Source organism: Pristis pectinata, chromosome 13 (assembly GCF_009764475.1).
Source record: "Pristis pectinata isolate sPriPec2 chromosome 13, sPriPec2.1.pri, whole genome shotgun sequence".
Taxonomy (NCBI): Eukaryota; Metazoa; Chordata; class Chondrichthyes; order Rhinopristiformes; family Pristidae; genus Pristis; species Pristis pectinata.
Window position 1 is genome coordinate 40405276 of NC_067417.1, and position 20402 is coordinate 40425677.

Below are 20402 nucleotides of genomic sequence, written 5' to 3' on the forward strand. Positions count from 1 at the left end.
GGCCCTCCAAATGTTCCCTTTTCAAGTATATATGCAATTCCACTTGAACTTTGTTGAATTGACTTTCACCCAACTCAACAACTGCTGTGGCCAAGAGCCCACCTTGCATCAGAACTATAATTAGAAATAGTTAAAAGGAAAATGGCATTTTGGCCTTTATTGTGAATGGGTTGGAGTTTAAGAATAGGGAGACTTTGTACAGGGTGTTGATGCGGCCACGCCTAGAATACTGTGCAGAGTTTCGGCACACTTACCTTACAAAGGATATAGTAGCAATGGAGGCAATCCTAAAGAGATTCACCAGGCTAATCCCTGAGATGAGATGGTTGTCCTTTCAAGAAAGGCAGGACAGTGTGGGTCTGTATTCCTTGGAGTTTAGAAAAATGAGAGGTGAGCTTATGCAAACATACAAGATCCTAAGGGGGCTTGACAGGCTTGATGTTGAGATGTTTTCACCAGTGGGAGAGTCACGAGCAAGGGGACAAAATTAAAAGATAAGGGTGCAGAAATTTCTTCTCTCAGAGGGTGTTGAATCTCTGGAATTCTCTGCCCGGAGGGTGGTGGAAGCCAGATCATTAGAAATATTGAAGGTGGAGATAAATAAATACTTGAAAGATCGAGGATTTGAGGGTCATGGGGAACCGGCACAGAAGAGGGTTCGAGGCCAGCGTAGATCAGCCATGATCATATTGGATGGTGAAGCAGGCTTGAGGGGCCTGTGGCCTACTCCTGCTCCTACTTTCTTGTGTTCCTGTGTTCTTACAGTGACAACCATTCATCCATTCATTCCATGGTCCAGGTCATAACAATTCACTGCACAAAAATAAGTGTCATCTTTTCCCATTTTCTTGCTGAGTATCTTTAACCTGTATTCTCTAGTTATTGAATCGTCTGCCAATGAAAACACTTTCTTCTTATTTATTCCACTAAAGCCTCTTAAAAATTTGAACTCATCTATTAAAACTCCTCTTAACCTTCCCTGCTCTAGGCAGAACAATGACAGTTTCCCCACATATCAGGGATCAGTTTCCCCCAATACCAATCTAGTAAGAGCTTTCCAAGGTCCTGACATCCATCTTAGAGTGTGGTGCCCAGAATTACACACAATCCTCCAGCTAAGGCCTAACCAGTGTTTTGTAAATGTAAAGTGTAATTTCCTAGCTGTTAATAAAGAAAACAAACAAATTGACTTCAAAGAACAAGGTTAAAAATGACCTGAAATTGCTGGCAGGTTCAAATATTCTTCTCCTGACTGGTGTAGTGTTTGGTCCACTTCTTCGGGGTCTGCGTTTAACACAGCTTGGGTTAACTTGGTTGTGATACTTGATTTGCAGGTTACTGCTTTCCAGTAATTACCTGTAAAGGGAAAAGGAGATCAGATTTCAGACTTGCATTCAAAAATCAGTTATGAAAATGCTGATTAATGCTGATAAAGTTATGATATCAGTTCTCCTATCATTTCCGCACACACAAATAACTTCCAGAGCATCATAGCTACCTGCATCCCAACCCATGCAGTCTTGTATTCCTCTGAGAGAGAAGGAAACAAAAAAATAAGGGATGGATACTCAGAAATTCATTCTCAGTTGGTGGAGGTGAATACACCATGAGGTCACATCAGCGTGTTGTACCTGCCTCTGAAATTCATTCCATCAACTATTCACTACTTAGTGTTATCGACCAGAGATGAATTTCTTGCCAATAAACTCTGGAAAATTCCTATTTTCTCACTGTAATTAATCCAGGAGATCACACCTATAGTGAGACAAGCAGGCTGACGTTTACAGCCCAGACCATCAGTCTCATCAATGCACAGACTCTGGGCCACTGAGCACATGTGTCTATTATTCAGCCAATTACATGCTGATCACTTTCCTCGTTGTAGGGGCATAATCCTGTAACTGTCAGTCTGCCTTCAATCTGGGCGCATCATCACCTTGTGGAATGCCGTAGATTTTCAGGAATATGTGATCAAAACAAACCAGTTAGCTAAATTACATTGGCACTGTAGTTCCATGTGATACAAGGTGGACTCCCGATCATAGCGAGTCTGCAGTTAAAGCCACAAAGTCTGATGCAGCACAGGTACGTCGGCTTAGGCAAAGTAATTTCCATAGTTCCATCTATTCCCAACGCTGGATTTCAGTGGAGCTCATAGCTACTACTCTTCACATTACCTCTGACCTTTCTACTTACCGGTTTTTGCTTTTTTCACTCCAATAGGATGAGTGTTCTCTACTTGGCATGAAGATCGTTTGCTTCCTCTCCGTAAAGTAACTGAAGACATATAAAAATGTTAATCACAGTGCAGAGTTCAGAACAAGTGGGATTATTTAAATAGCTAGAAAATACCTCAAAATCTTTCACATAGCCCCATTTTGCACTTTAATTAAGTATTTGTGAAGCAATGCACAATTCACAACATGTTATTTATCAGGTACATGGTTACTTACAAATATTATCCAGAATATATTCCTAATTAGGTCTCAACCATGCTCTAGAGTTGCACTCTGATCTCTTTTTTAAAAAGCTGTGAATTTATGCAACACTGCAAAAAGCTGAGTACAAGATCCAGGCTGACACTCCAGAGCAGCACTGAGGGAGTGCTGAACTGTTGGAGGTGTCATCTTCCTTGATGGAATCAAACTGAGGCACTCTCTATCCTCTCAGTGGGATGCAAGAAGTCCCCTAGCACTGCTCTGAGGAAGAACTTGGATTTTCTCCCTAGTGTCTTCACTAATGTTTAACCCTCAGGCAATATCCATTAAAAAGGTGATGAACTGTCCACTTAGCTCTGTATTTCTATATACATGCAAGTGTTTTCTTTCTTTGTTGGGGGTCTGCTACCTGCCAGCCTGGCATTGGCTGGGAATCCTGGCGAAGACTGGGAATGTTTACCTTCTGTTGTTTAGTTTATAATGTAAGCAGCCTCCTTTGTCACATACAAAGAACACATAAAAATTGCACTTGTTATTTTACCTAACAGCACGGTTTCATACCATGTTAAAAACAACCAGAATTGAGTGTTATATTATTGCTTTAAAGCCAGATCCATTATATTCATTAATTTGTGAATCTTTGCATAGTAACGGATTCATTTGAACCAATTTATTTTAAGCATTTATGTGGCCAACAGAATGGTTCAGGTAAATCTGTGGATGACAACACCCCACCACACTATCCAATCTTCATTCTTTCTTGTATGGGTTGAAGCAGTTCAAGGAGATGAAACAGATACAAACTGTTTCAAGATCACTGCAATATAGAATTAGCAAAATCATTCTCAAAGCATAACCCAATCCTGTTACCACTCATTGGGGGACAGGAAAAAATAACATTCTAGCCATTATCTTCATCATAATTCTAATTCAAATCACAGAATGGAATGGCTAACAGGGTTCATTTCCCCATCAATCACCCATTCTTTCGGTTTTTTTTACAAACCTTTCCTTTGATTTCCCTCACTGTCATTTGCACTTGATTTGACTTGTGTTTGCGTCGCAGATTCAGCAATGCCTTCTGTGGATGCAACGTTCTGTTGCAGATGTAACAAATCTGATGAAACAAAGACAGAGACATGCTGTCAGTTACACATTTCGTGAGCTGAAAGAATCACAGGAATGCTCCTAACTGCCTGACACAACCAGTTAGAGCACAACCTCTGGTAACAGCTGCACAGAAATGGTAAGTGTGCACTTCAAGGTTTACCCAAGGTAGATGCTCCTGAACGTATACTTTTGTCCCAGGACAATTCAAGATGGCACATGAGAAAAAATGGCACCCGACATCTTCAATATATTTGGGTCAGGCCAGGGATCAAACCAAACAGTTGCTGTAAATGCACATAACAATTTTTGGAGGATATTAAATAAGCACCCCTTAGGGTGCCTTTGATTTCATTTAATAAATGATAGTCTCCTTCAATAGCTTTTTGTTAAGTTTTCCTGAGACATTGATCACTGCACTTTTTGTGCAAAACTTCAGTGATCTGAATTTCAGTCAAACCGAGATACCGGGATCCACGTCTCAACTCTCTTGACTGTTCAGGAAAATGTGGGTTGGGGCATTTAATCTGCATCAAAAGCTGGCTTTGCTGAGTACTGGGCAACGAATTGTTCTGGTCCTCAGCAGGAAATAGAAAGGACACAAACTGCTGAATTGGAGATGGGGTTCTAAAGCCATGCTGTTCCAAATTTACTCTCTGGCTCTGAGTGATGTTGGGAAAGCCACACTTTGCTAATTGAAGCAGAGCAAACAGAACAAGAACAGAACAGCAAAGGTTCAGGAGTTAACATTTTGGGGGCACAGTTTTTAATGAGTATTTTAAGACCCAATGCATGTTAAATATCACATATGAGAAACAGATGACTATGGTTACTAAAGCTCCCCAGCACTGTGCTCTCCTCAGTTTTTATTGACTAATTGTAAGAAACTAAGATAATTTGTCATTATGAGAGTCATGCTACGATGAGTCATTAACTATTATCATTGCAATTACCACTATGACAGAAAGCATTGAGATGGACCTTGTTTTATTCTCATTTGGGAATCGTCATGTTGGACAAAGAGGCTCAATCTCAGTAATATTAGGTCATAGAATCATAGAATAGAATCATAGAACAGTACAACACAATACAGGTCCTTCGGCCCACAACGTTGTGCCGACCTTTAAACCTTGCCTAACACTACCTAACCTCTACCCCCCACATATCCCTCTATTTTAAATTCCTCCATATGCTTACCCAGCAATTTCTTGAATTTGACCAATGTCCCTGCCTCCACCACCACCCCAGGCAGTGCATTCCATGCTCCAACCACTCTCTGGGTAAAAAACCTCCTTCTGATATCTCCCTTGAACTTCCCACCCATTACTTTAAAGCCATGCCCTCTTGTATTGAGCATTGGTGCCCTGGGAAAGAGGCACTGGCTGTCTACTCTATCTATTCCTCTTAATATTTTGTACACCTCTATCATGTCTCCTCTCATCCTCCTTCTCTCCAAAGAGTAAAGCCTAGGTCAAAACTGAACAATTCCAAATTCATCATAATTCATAGTTCTCCTTCTCCAGATGCTATAGATTCTTGTGGACTACAGCTTGCGATCTATTTCAGAGTACCAAAAATTACCTTGGGTGTTGTCTTCTCCAGCTGCCATTAGTGAGCTCTCCAGACACATGGGGAATGAATCACAGGGCATAGTGATGATCAGCCATTGAATGAAACCCTTGCAGGTGTCATTATCTTTAGTAAACAGTCTCTTTAACAACTTTGAGATTTTCTCCTCATTGGTCCCTTGGCTGTCGACAAGCTCCTGCTCCTCCCTGTTGAGGATGGTCCTGGCCTTTTCAATGACACTGTTGGCATGTTGACTGAGAGATTCCACCAACTGCCCATGGTTAATCTCCAGCAATTCCTTTATTCCACTGTTGCTCATCCTGCCAAAGCTAGATTGACAAGTGGGTTAAATATACCACGAAGTAACTAAATAACTCATTTACCATTTGCACTTAAAATGAGAAAAATTTAACAAGGCTTGCCCCACTGCAAGCTAATAGCATTTATAAAGCACCTGTAAGACAACAAAACATCCCAAAGTATAATATTACAAACTTTACTGCAGACTGAATTTGGTGGGGGTTTTCACAAGCTGTACAATCATACCAGCACAGCAAGTCCTTTAGCTTGTTCCTGCAAAGGAACTCAGTTTGATCCCATTCACTACCAATTTTAACCACCTCATGACCAAAAAGTACCTGATAAACCACCTCTCATGTGTTGGATTTCTAATCAAGGACACTGTTTTACTATCTATTACTACTTTTTATTTGTGAGCTGAGAACAGTTGAAGTTCTAACGCTCCAGGTGTGTGCCATTTTGTTTAGCACTGGCCAGATGTCAACTCCAGAAACAAAATAGACCCTAATCTTGGAGCAAAACACAGTGAGACCCTTTCCTCTAGAGAGCAAATTTAGTGCTTACAGAACACTCATGAAATACATAAAAGGTATAATATACAACTTCTAATTTATAACAATGTTCAAAAATATGAAGCAGAAAACTAGCTACTATATACGTTAGGATTGGCTTTGCTTCTTGCTATCACTCGCTTCTCATCACTTATCCCAGAGAACAGCTAAAACCTGATCCTCCTGAGGTGACCAATTCTAACCTTGTTTCCAATTTCAGGTCAATGGGATCATATTCCCATGCACGACCACTGCCTGAAGGAGTCTATCGACCAAGAACTGGTAAAGGGAATTAATATAGACAGGTTCTTGATGGAAGTGGGTGAAGGGGGCTGTTTCTGCACTTTAGCCCTCTATAACTTGTGGGTGAACCACAACCACTGCAATGAAGCCTATGGCGGCAGCAATGGCTGTCCAAAGAGCAGCAGCAGAAGCGTTTCAGCTGCAATGAAAATCTGGAGCATCTGAAAAAATATAACCTACCACAGGCAGTCCCTGGGCTTATGACAGGGCTCAGTTCCTGGAACCATTTGTAAGTTGGAAATGAACAGAAACAATGTGTGGAAGAGGGTCACAGAGACAGCAGTGAGGGGAGAGCGAGCAGGTGCAGGGAAGAGCAGCTGTCTGCTGGCCTCACTGACTCAGCGAGTGAGCGAGTCTGCTCAGCGCCCCCCAACCCCCCCAGGCTGCTCGGCTCCACCCAGCCACTGATTGTTGCGACTGGGGGAGGGGAGGGGAGGGGAACGTGGAGAGATGGCACACGGAAATGCCCCATCCCCAGACGGCAGAAGATGCCTGCAGCCCCGCAGCAGCCGGCAATTCCATCCCCATCCATCCCGAATACTCAGTTGTATGTACAGCGGTGTCCTCAAGTCAGGCACTTGTAACCCAAGGAGGACGTGTAAACTTTGTGCTGACTACCACTTCCTCCGATCCACTGATATCTGTCGAACTGAGCATCATTACGTTACTCGCACTTCACCAGCACAGAATTGGAATGCCTACACCTGCTCTAAACTGCAGAATAGAAGGACACAACTAAGGTAATATTGGAAACTAAATCAAATGGTGAAATAAAATATGCAATGGGATCATTTGCTCTAACCTACATAAAACCTAACAGGGAAGGGAAATGGAAAAAACGAGAAGGCAAATCTCTGAAATGAGTAAAGGACACAGAAGAATAAACATGAGGGCTTTTACCTGCTCTCAAATAAAATTGGCAAGAAGTGGTAGAGGGAGGTAAAACGATGGCGATTTTACAATGTGTTCCTAACAACGAGCAACGAGGATGGGTCATCTCCTTTCCTGCTATGGATTGGCATTAGCAGGAAAAGTTGTTAATTTTTTTGTTCCACAGGAACAGTCCTCATCCATGGTCACCTCGGCTCCCCGAATAACTCTGCATTTGGGTGGCTGAAAAGTGCCCGAACCCCGACTGGATCCCGAATCACAGACCTTGTACGGGCATTGTCAAGTTGGCTTAGTGCAGGCAACAGCAGATGCTCTTAAAGCAGCAGCAACCAACTTTATAGTGAATTTAAAGCAAGTCAGGAACACTGGATGTAATGAGCAAATAGAGAGATGGGCGAGCCATCTTTTAATGGAAAGAAAAATGATGGTGGCTCAGTGCAGCAAACTTCATGGGTAGTCTGTGGTGTACCACAAGGCTTGTGAATCATCCAGTCATCTCCCCTGAGCAAGCTGCACAGATTCAAAATTGATTCGGAAAATGTTTGGAGGGTGTTGATATATGGCATGCTAGAATGGCTAGCATTTTGCCCGACCAATAATTGGATCTGACTATAGTGACCATCTTACTATTATTAAGAATTAGCTCATAAGATTGAAGACTCAGCTGGAAGCATGTATTCTGTGTCCATGCAGATACATCAACGTCACACTTTTTGCACCAATCAATGACATCTTCAAAGATGTCTACACAGGAGTCGTCAGATACAAGGGATGAAAATGGTTTATAACTGGTGTTAAACTAGCTCACTGCATGTCTAGACTTTCATCTTGCTCCTAGAAGAGCCAAATGTAGAAGATGTTGTGAAGCTAGAAAGAAATGAATTCTTAGTCAAAAAAACCTCACAGCAAGTGGGCAACGCAGATGGTAGTTGGACTCAAGATGGACAAGACAGTCTGATTTTGCAGTGATTACAAGGTAACTTTAAAACAGACAAACGACGATAAACAATGTAGTCACATTCTGAGACTGGGTATAAGTCAACGGTATGTGTAGAAAGAGCAGTGCAATAATTCTGGGAGCCTTTGATTTTTATGTACATTCTGTTAATCAAGTTGGAAAAACTGGCTTGAGAATAAATTCATTACATGCATTTGGGATAGTTTCCTAGAGCAGTATGTTATTGATCCAACCAGGGGCCAGGCGATTCTGGATCTGGTAATGGGTAAAGAAGAAGGTTTAATAAATGATCTTGGTGTAAATGATCCACCGGGAAACTGCAATCATAACATGATAGAATTTAGTGTTCAGTTTGAGAGGGAGGCTCAAATTGTGTTTACCTTAAATAAAGAGAATTACAATGGAATTAGGATAGGGTTGGCTAAAGTGGGCTGTAGCACAAAAGATATTGGCAAGCAGTGGCAGACATTCAAGGAGATAATTTATGACACTCAACAGAAAAATATATCACAGTGAGGAGGAAAGATTCTGAGGGAGAGATGGGCCAATATGGGCAAACAAGGAGGTTAAGTAGGGTGTTAAGTTCAACGAGAAAACGTATAAGGAGGTAGCAGTGAGCAGTAGAACCAAAGACTGGGATATAATCAGAACCCAGCGAAAGAGGACAAAGGAAAGTAATAAAGAGAGAAAAGAGAAACTATGAAGGCAAACTAGCAAGGGATATAGAAAACAGCAAGTGTTAATCTTTACGTATATAAAAAGGAAGAAACTTGAGGAAACAGTTGTGGGGAACATCATGGGAAATGAGGAAATGGCAGAGGAGTTAAGTGGGTATTTTGTGTCATTCTTTATGATAAAAGATACGGCAAACATCCCCTTAATACTGAATAATTCTGGGGTGGAAGTAAATAATCAGAAAATTAGTATTAGCCAGTGCCCTCGCCCAGACAGCTTGTCTCCAAGGATCTTAAAAGAAGTGGCTACCGATATAGTGGATACATTAGTTGTAATCTTCCAAAAATCCTTAGATTCTGGAGAAGTGTCAGAGGATTAGAAAACTGCCAATGGTCATTCTTAGTGAAAAAGTAAGGAAGGCCAGAGGCAGATAACTAGAGGTGGAATAGCCTAACATCTATTCTTGGAAAAATGTTTAATAAACGATCAGTGTAAATAATCTCCCTGGAAACGGCAATCAGAGCAAGATTGAACTTGTATTCAGTTTGAGAGGGAGCTATTTGGGTCCGAAACGACTGTCGTTAACTTAAGTAAAGAGAATTATAACGGAACAAGGATAGGGTTGGCTAAAGTGGGCTGTTTCAGAATCAATTATTAAGGAAGTAACGGCAAGCAAAGTCAGGAGAAATCATGTCTGACAAATTTATTGGAGTTTTTTGAAGAAGTTTCAGCCTGAGTGAATAGAGGGGACCCAGTAAACATATTGTGATTGGACTTCCAAAAGGCTTCGACAAAGTGCCTCACAAGAGGTTCAGTCACAAGATGAGAGCCCATGGCGTTGGAGTAACATTTGACATAGACAGAGGATTGGCTCCAAGGCAGGAATCAAATCACAGTGCACTTGATTTAGCCTTTCCTAGTTTGGAGGAGGGAGGGGGGGGGGGACAGAGCGGAGGAGGGGGTGGGGGGGGAGAGAGAGAGGAGGGGGGGATAATTCACTCTCCTTTCATCTAATTTAATCATCATTCCAAAGTAAGCTGGTGTAATGTTTTCACTAACCATCACACCAGCTGTTCAGCTGCAGTACTTTCACTACAGTGCCTGCAACAGGTATGAAATGGTGGACATACAAATTCACACACCATAAGAGAAAGTTTGGGAGACTGTCTCAAATTTATGGCCGTGCCTCAATGAAATCAGATCGTTCACCAGTCTGGTTCATTGACATTTCAGCGCGAGGCTATTCAATGCCTCCTGTAGTATTAGCATGAAACCAGGATTGCCACTCCAGTTCTATGCAATTAAAAAGAAATGTACCTGCTGGTTTCTTTTAAGGACCAATGGTTAAGATGCTGTCGAGCCTGAAAGCACAGATAGCACAGTACTTGTATCTGTGCTAACTCCTAATAACTTACTGTCTCTGAATGACAGGAGCCTGATTTCAATGTGGCAGCCTGCACTCATTTCCAGTGAGTAGGACAGCTGCCCAAATCTAGGACCCTGACCAAATGCACATCACTACAAAGAGAGCTTCTCCTGTCACTATAATCACTGCCCATTTCACACATGAAAATAAAGTGCACTTATGTTGAACCTTCACTCCATGCTTTCATTCAACTTTCAGGAAAAAAACATCCACAGGAAGCATGGCTAAGAAAACATTGTTAATGAAGCGAAAGGATTTCTCAATAAATAAAGTTCATCTATTTAGTTATGAGCAACTGAAAGTTCAAATTCCAGCTCCAATCAAATCGAACAAAAAATACTAAAGAGCAATAATCTGCACCAACATCTTTGGCCAAGTCTTCCCTTGCTGAGCCAGCAGGAAGTAATTTAACAATCTCTTCTCATCACAGAAATCCAGGAAAGGATCAGCATGGACGTGGTGGGCTTAAGGTCCAGTTTCTGTGGTGGATAACTCTGTGAGTCCATGACTCTATGGCACAATATCTTTATAGGTGAGATGTGGTATCGGAAACTGAGACCACATACTTCTGATGGATGAAAGGTAACAGTCCTGCTAAAATAACTGGCAGGGGAAGATCTTAACAACATTTTAAACATGCGTGATGTCAAAATAATCAAAATAATGGAGTCACAGTGAAAAAAAAAATTGCTGAAAACCCAAATGGGAAACAAGATGTGTTGGAAACTTTCTGCAGAAAAGGAAGCATCTCTTTCATGAAACAGACATTTCCTTTCATTGCAGAAAATTTCCAACATTTTTCTCTCTTCACAAACACCACTGAGGATACTAACCAGGAAAAGTTAAACGGCAAACATGTTTTAAGTCAACCCGTCTGCAACTTAAATGTGTTTGATTTCTAACGTTTCTTATGTTCGATGGTGGGTCATCGACCTGAAAGGTGAACTGTTTCCCTCTCCACAGACGTTGCCTGACCAGCTGACTATTTCCAGCAATCTACATTTCACGTTTCCAGCATCTGCAGTTTTTTTGCATTTCCTTTCTAAAAATGATTAGTACTTAAGTCTTCTCTGTAAACAGGGTGCAATGGTGGAAGGAGTGAGGTGAAATCACAGCCACGCAGTTTAAAGTATTAGTAATACAAAGGTAAATAATGAACCTGATTTATACTTCTGCTTTTCGGTGGTGGTCTACGTATTTTAATGAATAAGCTTCCATCGTCATGGTCCTCTATGGAAAATAACCTTGTCTAAGAAAATAACACATCCCCTTAACATTGAAGGGAAGGGTCTGGCCCCTTGTCTTAGCCTCCTGTCGGTGCCTGGGCCACACTCTTCATGTCATTCTAACACTAGACGTGAAGGTCACACCTTCACCGATCTAAACAGAACACTGTACAGAGGTTCTAGAAGCAAATTAATGCTGGCTGTAAAACCTATGTACACAGCTGTGCCATAAAACAAGAATATACAGAGGTTGACGAGCATATAGGTGCTAACTGAGAACAAAAACATACTTTGACTTGCAGTTAGATGAATGAGGATACAAGCTGATTCCAGCTTCCATTTAAAGCATCATTGCAAGGTAAAGAATGGTATTATTTCTTGTCTCGAATTCCCACACCACAGAATTCTGCACATTTCTTTAAATCTTTGCCAAGGTAAATGCTTAAAGCTGAACTTAAAAGTTACGTCAACCCAAACCAAATTTGTCTTTATCGACTTGCTACTAGAATGGTCATGAAAACAAAAAAGAAATTGCAAATGCTGAAAACCTGCAATAAAGACAGAAAATGCTGGAAAAACTCAACAGGTCAGGCCTGAAAAGTTAATTACATAATGGTTACGTTTGTGGAATAAAAATTCACAATCTGATAAAATAACTCCAGTTTAAATGTCAGCTTCAGATTTCTTTTCAAAACCTAGAAATAAAAGGGGATTCCAGTGACCGTGAAGCTCTGACAGTGCAGAATTCTTTCAGCATTGGACCAAAGTGCCAGCCTAGATTTGTGCTGGGGAAACCACTTTAATAGGGGTGCAGAAACACAGAGACCTGGGGACACACACACAAGCGGCATTGACGGAGTGTGGACTCTGCTGAGAAAATCAAATAAAAAACCTAAGACATGTGTGGTCAGGCAGGTGAGGTGGGAGTTAATGAAAACCATTGGCATACACCGTGACAACATCTGTAGTCTCTGTCTGCAACTTGAGGAAATTGAAAGGAATGAAATAACAAGAAGGTAGATAAGGCACTAAAATAATGGAGAGGCAGATGATGGTGAGGGGAAATCCAGAAAGTTAAAGGGAAAAGACAATGCAACGGTTTAATATAGTGAAATGGGTAATGGATGGACAACGTGCACAAATGTACAGGTATACATTCAGACTCTCTGTAGCCACGCTGCACCAGCGGTGTAAGGCATAAATATTTAGGGTGGTGCAGGCTGCATTGTTCTTGCTGGCATTGACCTTCATGAGCACTGTTGGCACTGCACTCATCCAGGCAAGAGGAGAGTGTTCCATCACATCTGGCTTGTGCCTTGTAGATGGCAAAAAAGTATTTTGCCATCAAGGGGAGAGTTTCATTTCACAAGATACCATGCCTCTGACCTGCTCTTGCAGCCACTATTTTTATGCGTCTGTGCAACTACGTTTCTCCTCAATGGTGTCCCTCATAATATTGATGGCGGGGGACTTGACATTTAATACCCAAGGTAGGAGGTTAGACTCTCCTATGGGAAATCGTCATTGCCTGGCACTTTTATGATAAATTGCACCTGCCTTTTATCAGCCCTTGTGTAAATGTTGTCTAGTTCTCGCTGCATGCAAGCACGGGCTGCTTTGTTTGTTGAGGAGCTGTGAGTGGAATTGAACACGATGCAACCAATCATCAGAGTTAGATTTCAGAAGAATGAGGAGTGACTTTATTCAAACATACAAGATATCACAAGTGCTTGAATGGATAGATGTTGAGATGTTTCCACTGGTGGGTGAGTCACAAACAAGGGGATATAAATAGAAGATAAGAGCGCAGAACTTCCTTCTCTCAGAGGGTGGTGAACCTCTGGAATTCTCTGCCTCCAAAGGTGGTGTAGGCCACATCATTAGATACAGTTAAGGTGAAGATAGGTAAATATTTGAAAGATCCAGGAGTTGATAGTTCTGGGGAACTGGCACAGAAAAGAAGTTAAGCCCAACGTGGATCAGCTATGATCATAGTGAGTGGCAGGGCAGGCTTGAGGGGTCTGGCGGCCTACTCCTTCTCCTATTTCTCATATTCTTGTGTAAACCTCCCCTCTCCTGACCTCACAGGTTCAGGCGTTAACTGGACCTACACTGGGACCAGCAACGAGCGCAGTGTGTTTTTAAGTACAGAGACCTCTGAGTGCAGCGTCCTTGGATTGTGGACCTGGTGAGCACGGGAGGGATTGTACCTTCACCTTTACAACTTTAATTTAGCACGAGTCAAGTAGGGAAGGGTGAGTGGGGGGCCGTGGATACGGAGGACGGAGGGGTGGGAGGAAGGGTGAGTGGGGGGGGCAGGGATACGGAGGATGGAGGGGGTGAGAGGAAGGGTGAGTGGGGGGTGGGGATGTGGAGGATGGAGAGGTGGGTGAGTGGGGGAGGGGTAGGGATACAGAGGGGGTGGGAGGAAGGGTGAGGGGGCAGAGATGTGGAGGGGGTGGAAGGGTGAGTTGGGGGGGTGGGGATACAGAGTGGGTGGGAGGAAGGGTGAGTGGGGGACAGGTTAACACACTGGAGACATTCCCTGTTTTTAAAACCACTGTTTTGCTCAAGTGCCTGTTATCGGATGTGCTGCCTTTGCCCTGCATGTGCTTCAGCTCCTCTCAGATGAGACTCCATCAGCTGCCCTCTGCCTTCCTGGGATTAACTTCAGGGCAGCTGGGCAGCGGGGAGGTGGGGGGGTGGGGTGGTGGGGAGAAGGTGGGGAGAGAATGTGGAGTTGAGGTTACAACTGTGTCGGCTACAATCTTATTGAAGACTCGAGAGATCGAGTGATCGGGGCCCTAGCTTGTGTATTGGGATTGCAGAGCTTAAATCCTCTGAACCCTGTAGATTTCAGATGCAATCAGCAGCAAGTGATAAATTAACCTTTGTTTTCCAGGTAATTGGTTAACTGGTTACTGGTTAACTGAAGCCCGATGGCACAAAGGTATCAATAACTGGGGAACTACATCTGTGCAGCCAGCTACAAGCACAGCATCCTCAGAGTGCAGCATGGGCTTTGAGTGACGGACTTCAATGAGGTAAGAGTGATGGTAACAGGGTTAAAGTGGTTAAATTAAATAGATACTTCAGAATAGCATGGCAGGGAAGGTGATGTGTAGCCACGAGGTTACGTGAGAATGATGAAAACCATTGGTAAGAATATCTGCTGTTAGAAGAATCTCGGCTCAGAGTTGTTGAGGTGGAGCTTGAGATTTGATCAAGAAAGGGGAAAATTACCTGAACACTTTTTTTTTAAGCAATGATAGATAGAGTAGGTCAGTTAAGAGGAACATGATTGTGACTGAGTGAGGCATTTATGAGAATCTAACCTCAGCCCTTGCAATTGTCCATGAGTTATGAGGTTCTTGCAGCCAGTATTGATGAGAGCAGAGACTGTACAAACTGCCCACAGCACTATGGTGCAGGGAACCGTTCAACCTGGGGCACTGAACAGAGATGCAGTTGTAATAAGGGTATAGATGCTGTACTTTGCAACTGCAAGTGCAAGTCATAAAGGCTATGTTGGCTGCCTTATGCTAGGGTTAAGGAGGTTTCTTTGGGGTCGGGGAAGGTCCACTTGTGGTCTATGTGGGGAACAATGACACAGCAAGGACAAAGGTTCTGCTGGAGCAATCTGGCCACCAGGGTCCAAATTACAAAGCACAACCACAAAGGTGATGGTCTCTGAAACACAACTTAAGTCATATGCAATCTCTGGGCTGTGGGGAATTGAAACAGCCGAACAAAGAGAGGAAGACTGCAGCTTCCATCACATCCACAACAACTGCCTGTCCACAGCAATGAGCGAGTTCACCACAGTGCCAACTTGCGGCCCACACCACGGCGATGAGTAGCTGCACTGCTCACCCCAGTCTGCCCAGCACTGGGAAGTGCCGTACAACCAAGCAACAAGGGAGAGAGCAACTTCCATTTTAGTGTGGCTTGGGTATGTATTCTGAGTGCCAAGGAAGGTATCAATGTAGCTAAAAACTAGCATTGGGGAAATTAATGGGATTAAATGCTGATAAATCCCCAGACATGTATCCCAAGCTTTTGAAGGAAGTGGCTCCAGGGATAGTGGATCACTGGCTGGCATCCACCAGCCTCTGTCGATTCTGGTGTGATCTGCACAGATTAGAAGCTTGCAAATTTATGTCCACCACTTAAGAAAAGGAGCATGAAAACAGGGAACAATAGACCAGTTATCCTGACATCAATAGTAGGGACAGATGATGGAATTTATCATTAAAGTGGTCATGGGGATATTAGAGAATAATGGAGACACAAGAGATTCTGCAGGTGCTGGAATCTGGAGCAACACACACAAAATGCTGGAGGAACTCAGCAGGTCAGGCAGCATCTATGGGGAGAAATAAACAGTCGACGTTTCAGGTCGAGACCCTTCATCAGGACTGAATCAGGACCCTGATGAAGTGCCTCGACCCGAAATGTTGACTGTTTATTTCTCTCCATAGATGCTGCCTGACTTGCTGAGTTCCTCCAGCATTTTGTGTGTGAGTTATTAGAGAATAACAATAAGATTAGGCTAAGTTAACAATTCATGAAAAATCTGCTCACAGTCAAATAGACCGCAACTAGCAAAATAAATAGGGGCGAACTGGTGGATATGAACTATTTAGACTTTCAGAAAGCTTTTATATGCTGTCACATGATAATATTAAACCAAATTAGAGAGCGTGGTATCATACAAGTGTGAATTGAGGAATGGTTATTGGACAGTAAACAGAGTACAAGTGAGCAAGTCATTTGGGGATTGGGAATTTGTGACTAGTGTGATGCTGCTTACAATCTAGAACAATGATTTGAATGAGGGGATCAAGTTTAATATATCCAAGTTGGCTGATGGTCCAAAGCTTGGGGTCACAGAGGACTGTGAAGATGATGCAGAGAGGCTTCAGGGGAAAATAGGCAGGCTAAGTGGATACGTAAGGATGTAGCAGATAGGGGGAAAATAGAAATGTGGAGTATTGTTTAAAATGGTGAGACTTTGAAAGGAGTTGGTGCTCAGAGGAACCTGTGTGTCTCGAACATAAATCATTGTAAGTTAACATGCTGGAATTAAATTCATAGAGTTCTGGAAAGATACTGCACAGAAACAACCCCTTTGGCCCACTGAATCAGTGCCAGCCATCGTACCCATTTTTTTTTTACATGAATCCTACCCTAACTCATTTTATCCTCCCAAAAGTCATCACATTCAAAAAGGATCATTAGAAAAGAAGGAATAAGGAAACAGGGAACAATAGACCAGTTATCCTGACATCAATAGTAGGGACAGATGATGGAATTTATCATTAAAGTGGTCATGGGGATATTAGAAAACAAGAGATTCTGCAGCTGCTGGAATCCAGAGCAACACAGACTAACAGTTAGAGACAATGTGCAAAGGAAGGCATCTGGAGGAAATGAGTCCACCATAGGACACAGTCTAGCCACAGGGCACCAAGAAAGTGATCTTCCCAGACCAGATCTACACCATACCTGCCAGGAAGCTCTCTGACAACTGCTCATGGATACCACTGCCTACATGCGGAGCAAGGGGATGGACATACGTTTGGGCAGCTTGGACCAGAAGGCTTCACATGTACATGATGGACGTGCTCTCCAAAATGGGCTTTGGGGTGGGAATCAGGAGTGGGACACAACTGCTCTATACAGACATCAGTCGCACAGTCCAAATTAACGGATGGGAAATGGAATGCTTCCTCATCAAACCTGCAGTCAGACAGGCTGCCCAGTCTCCTCTGTCTTGCAGTATTGAGCATAATATCGAGCTTTTAGCCAAATCCATTAGGAAGGATAGAGGCAGAAGAGGGGTGGCAGGTAATGGGGCTACTCAGGTCAAAAGCCCCTGTACATGGGCAACATCACCATCCTCTGCTTGGTCAGTCTGCACATTGATCAGCATCTGCAACCAGTCTGAACTGGACTCAGGGGCCAGTGTCAATTACAGCAAGAGTGAGGCCATGTTCTTTGGCAACTAGCTGGGCCAATCCTCTGTCCCCTTCACTGACAGGTCCAAAGGTACTGGCAATCTGGTTCAGAGATGTCAGGGCTTACGGCAAGAATGGGCTGGAACGCCAACCAGGGAGAAACAGAAGTTGGGAATGTGGGAGTGGTGTCCCTCTTAATGGCAGGTAGGACATGTGCAAGGTGCTGCTGTAGGTGGTACAGGTGTGGCCCACACTCCACTCCTGTACCACGGTGGCCATCTGAGCCATCTCCATTTCATCTGGAGATCCAAAATGGATCACATCCATTGGGTCACAAGGTACAGGTCTCCAGAGAAAGGGGGGGCGGGGTCAGAGAAATGTACCCACACAGCCGTCATCCTAATGGCCAAGTTGGTGTGGCTGCTTCAGTCTGTGCATGGCGCTGGAATACGCAAACACTACAGTCTGAGGTTCCACCTGTCCCAGGTATTGCAAAGGATGGGCCTGGCCTCGTTGCTACATAATGTTCCATTCAGTTAGACCTTGCCACACTACCTATCTTTTGTAGTAAGGTTTCTGTGGTGCAACACCTGGGACCAAAAGACCATCAGGCAGTGACTGGTGCTCATGTTCTGGAGGCCCTGTGGGATAGTGGGTCCTGTGAGATGGTTCCCCAAGCAGACTCTCAAAGTCATTTGGCTGAATGACCCATCGTCAGAAATCACAAACAAGCACCAAGACCTTGCTTGGCCGGTAATGAAAGAGACCCTTCCCCGTCAGATCCCTCACGCACCGTGGACCCCTCCATTCCACTGCATGCTGCCCTCAAGATGGACAACAGACAACTGTCCGCCTTCTCGTGGATGGTGCATTTGCCAAGAAGGTCTCAAAAAGGATGCAATATTCCTTGTTAAGGTTCCCCCAGGACACTGTGTTCTACAGGCCACTCCCAGGGACACATCCTGACGCAAACATCAACTGCTGCTTCTAGATAAACTATTGAAAGACACTCTTTGAGCTGCCCAAAACTTGTTGGTCCCCCAGCGTATGGGGCAGTCCGTAAGTGACAGCTGCCAACGGGCACATCCCAAGGTGCAGGAGTGTGTGCTGATGAACAGACTGAAGCTCAGTGCAGCCACTGCATAAGGACCACAAATCTAGGGTCCTGCTGCCATTGGACACTGAGGGACCGGACTCTGTGCAACAGCCAAACACTTCAAGGGTGCAGTGTTTCAGGAAGAAACAGGTGGGCACTGTAGGGGATAAACTAGATGAGGATGGGAATAGTTTAATTTAGTCTGTGTTAATTATTGTTGTAGTTTATAGAGTTTTGTCATAGTGTTATAGCATTGTAGTAATTGTAATAAACTTGTTTTTGGGGGAAAGGAAGTAGGAGTGGCATTGATGCTTTTTAAGAAAATATATTCAATTGATGGAACAATGAATGTACAGAAAGACATGTCCTGACAGTATTTACTGTATATATTATAAATAAAGTACATTTTGGGAGGAAAAAAACATAGCCAAAGCGTGTGTGTGTGTATCGAATGGCAATACAGCGAGTTAGGCTATCTTAAGGTTAGTTGACCTTGCCCCTTATTGCACTGCACTCTCTCTGTAGCTGTGACACTTTACTCTGTAATGTTATTGTTTTTACCTGTACTACCTCAATGCACTCTGTACTGACCCAATGGTAACTGCACTGTGTAGTGAATTGACCCGTACGATCGGTGTGCAAGACAAGTTTTTCCACTGTACCTCCGTACAAGTGACAATAATAAACCGATACCAATACTTGGGGCGCTGGAAAAATCACGTTAGTTTGTGTGTGATGTATTTCTCAGCTTTAATACAAGTCCTATAGCCTCTACATACAATAACAACAGAGATATCGCCACACGCGTCGGGAGAAGGGGAATTTTCCGCTCTTTAACTCATTCAAATGTCCTTCCGACCAATGGGCAGTCCTCCCTTCCCCTCCCCTCCCCTCCGTCTCCACGCACTCCAGTTTACAAACTCCTGCATCCCCTTTCCATTTACTCTGCACAAAAATGAAAGAAACAGCCCGCACTTTGCTCGCAGCTGCCGGCCTTATTCCCCCGCCCCCCACCCAACACACACCCACCCCACTAACAGTAGTGACAGAAACAGACCTGACCATTTACCAACCGCAACCTCTCAACTTCCATTGCGCCAGATCCAAGTTAAACGGCCGCCCCTGACTACCCCTCTGGGGCAAAGGTTCCGGCTGGGCGTCCCTCAGCGGCGGGCTGCCCAGCCGATCCCTCTCTGCACACCTACCCGGCAACCGGCGGCCCGGCACCCAGCGCCACCGAGGGGAGCCCTGCGCTTCATCAGCAACGCTCTCCGATGGAAACTGAAACTAAGCGGCCGCTCCTGCCTCAGTTTCAAAGAACTCGCAGCCAGTTTACAGAAAATCACGTGGGTCCTCGGCACTCTCTGCCCCTGAACTGAGTTATCAGCCGGGACGTTCACAGCAGCTGCCTCCCACCCAAGCAACCAGGGAGGGGTCTACAGTGCAGTTTACACACCACTCCTCCCATTATTATTTTCACATTTGCATAGTCATTACTTGAATTTAAAACCTCATACCTGCCAGTTTAATAGCTGGGTGTGAGCGTTCAGCCCATCGTTTGTTACCCATCTCCAAATGCCCTTAAGAAATGCAGTGGTGACCTCCTTCCTGAACCACTGCAGTCCTTCTAGGAAATAGAGTCGATGGGGAGGAAATTTTGAGATTTAGACCAAGTGAGAGAACAGTACTTATATTTACAAGTCAGTGTGGTGTGTAACTTGAAAGGAAAGCTGCAAGCGGTGGTGTCCCCTGTCTTGCTACATTTATCTTCATTGATGGGGAACGTTACTGGTTTGGGAGGTACTATTGGACTAACCCAATTAACCATCTGCCGTGCATTTTGTAGTAGGCACACACTGCAGCCATGGTACATTGGTAGTGAGGAAATGTCTCTTTAGGATG

General features: G+C 43.8%; 1 protein-coding gene across 1 annotated transcript in view; it reads right to left on the reverse strand.

Moving 5' to 3' along the window:
* nlrc5 (NLR family, CARD domain containing 5) overlaps nt 1–20402 on the reverse strand; it is a 201130-nt gene that overhangs the window by 161864 nt on the left and 18864 nt on the right. The window contains exons 2-5 of the mRNA XM_052027934.1: nt 5127–5443; nt 3445–3555; nt 2197–2277; nt 1216–1356 (exon numbers count right to left, since the gene is read on the reverse strand). Of these exons, the coding sequence (XP_051883894.1) occupies nt 1216–1356; nt 2197–2277; nt 3445–3555; nt 5127–5433 (640 nt within the window). The 5' untranslated portion in view covers nt 5434–5443. The remainder of the gene's footprint in view (nt 1–1215; nt 1357–2196; nt 2278–3444; nt 3556–5126; nt 5444–20402) is intronic.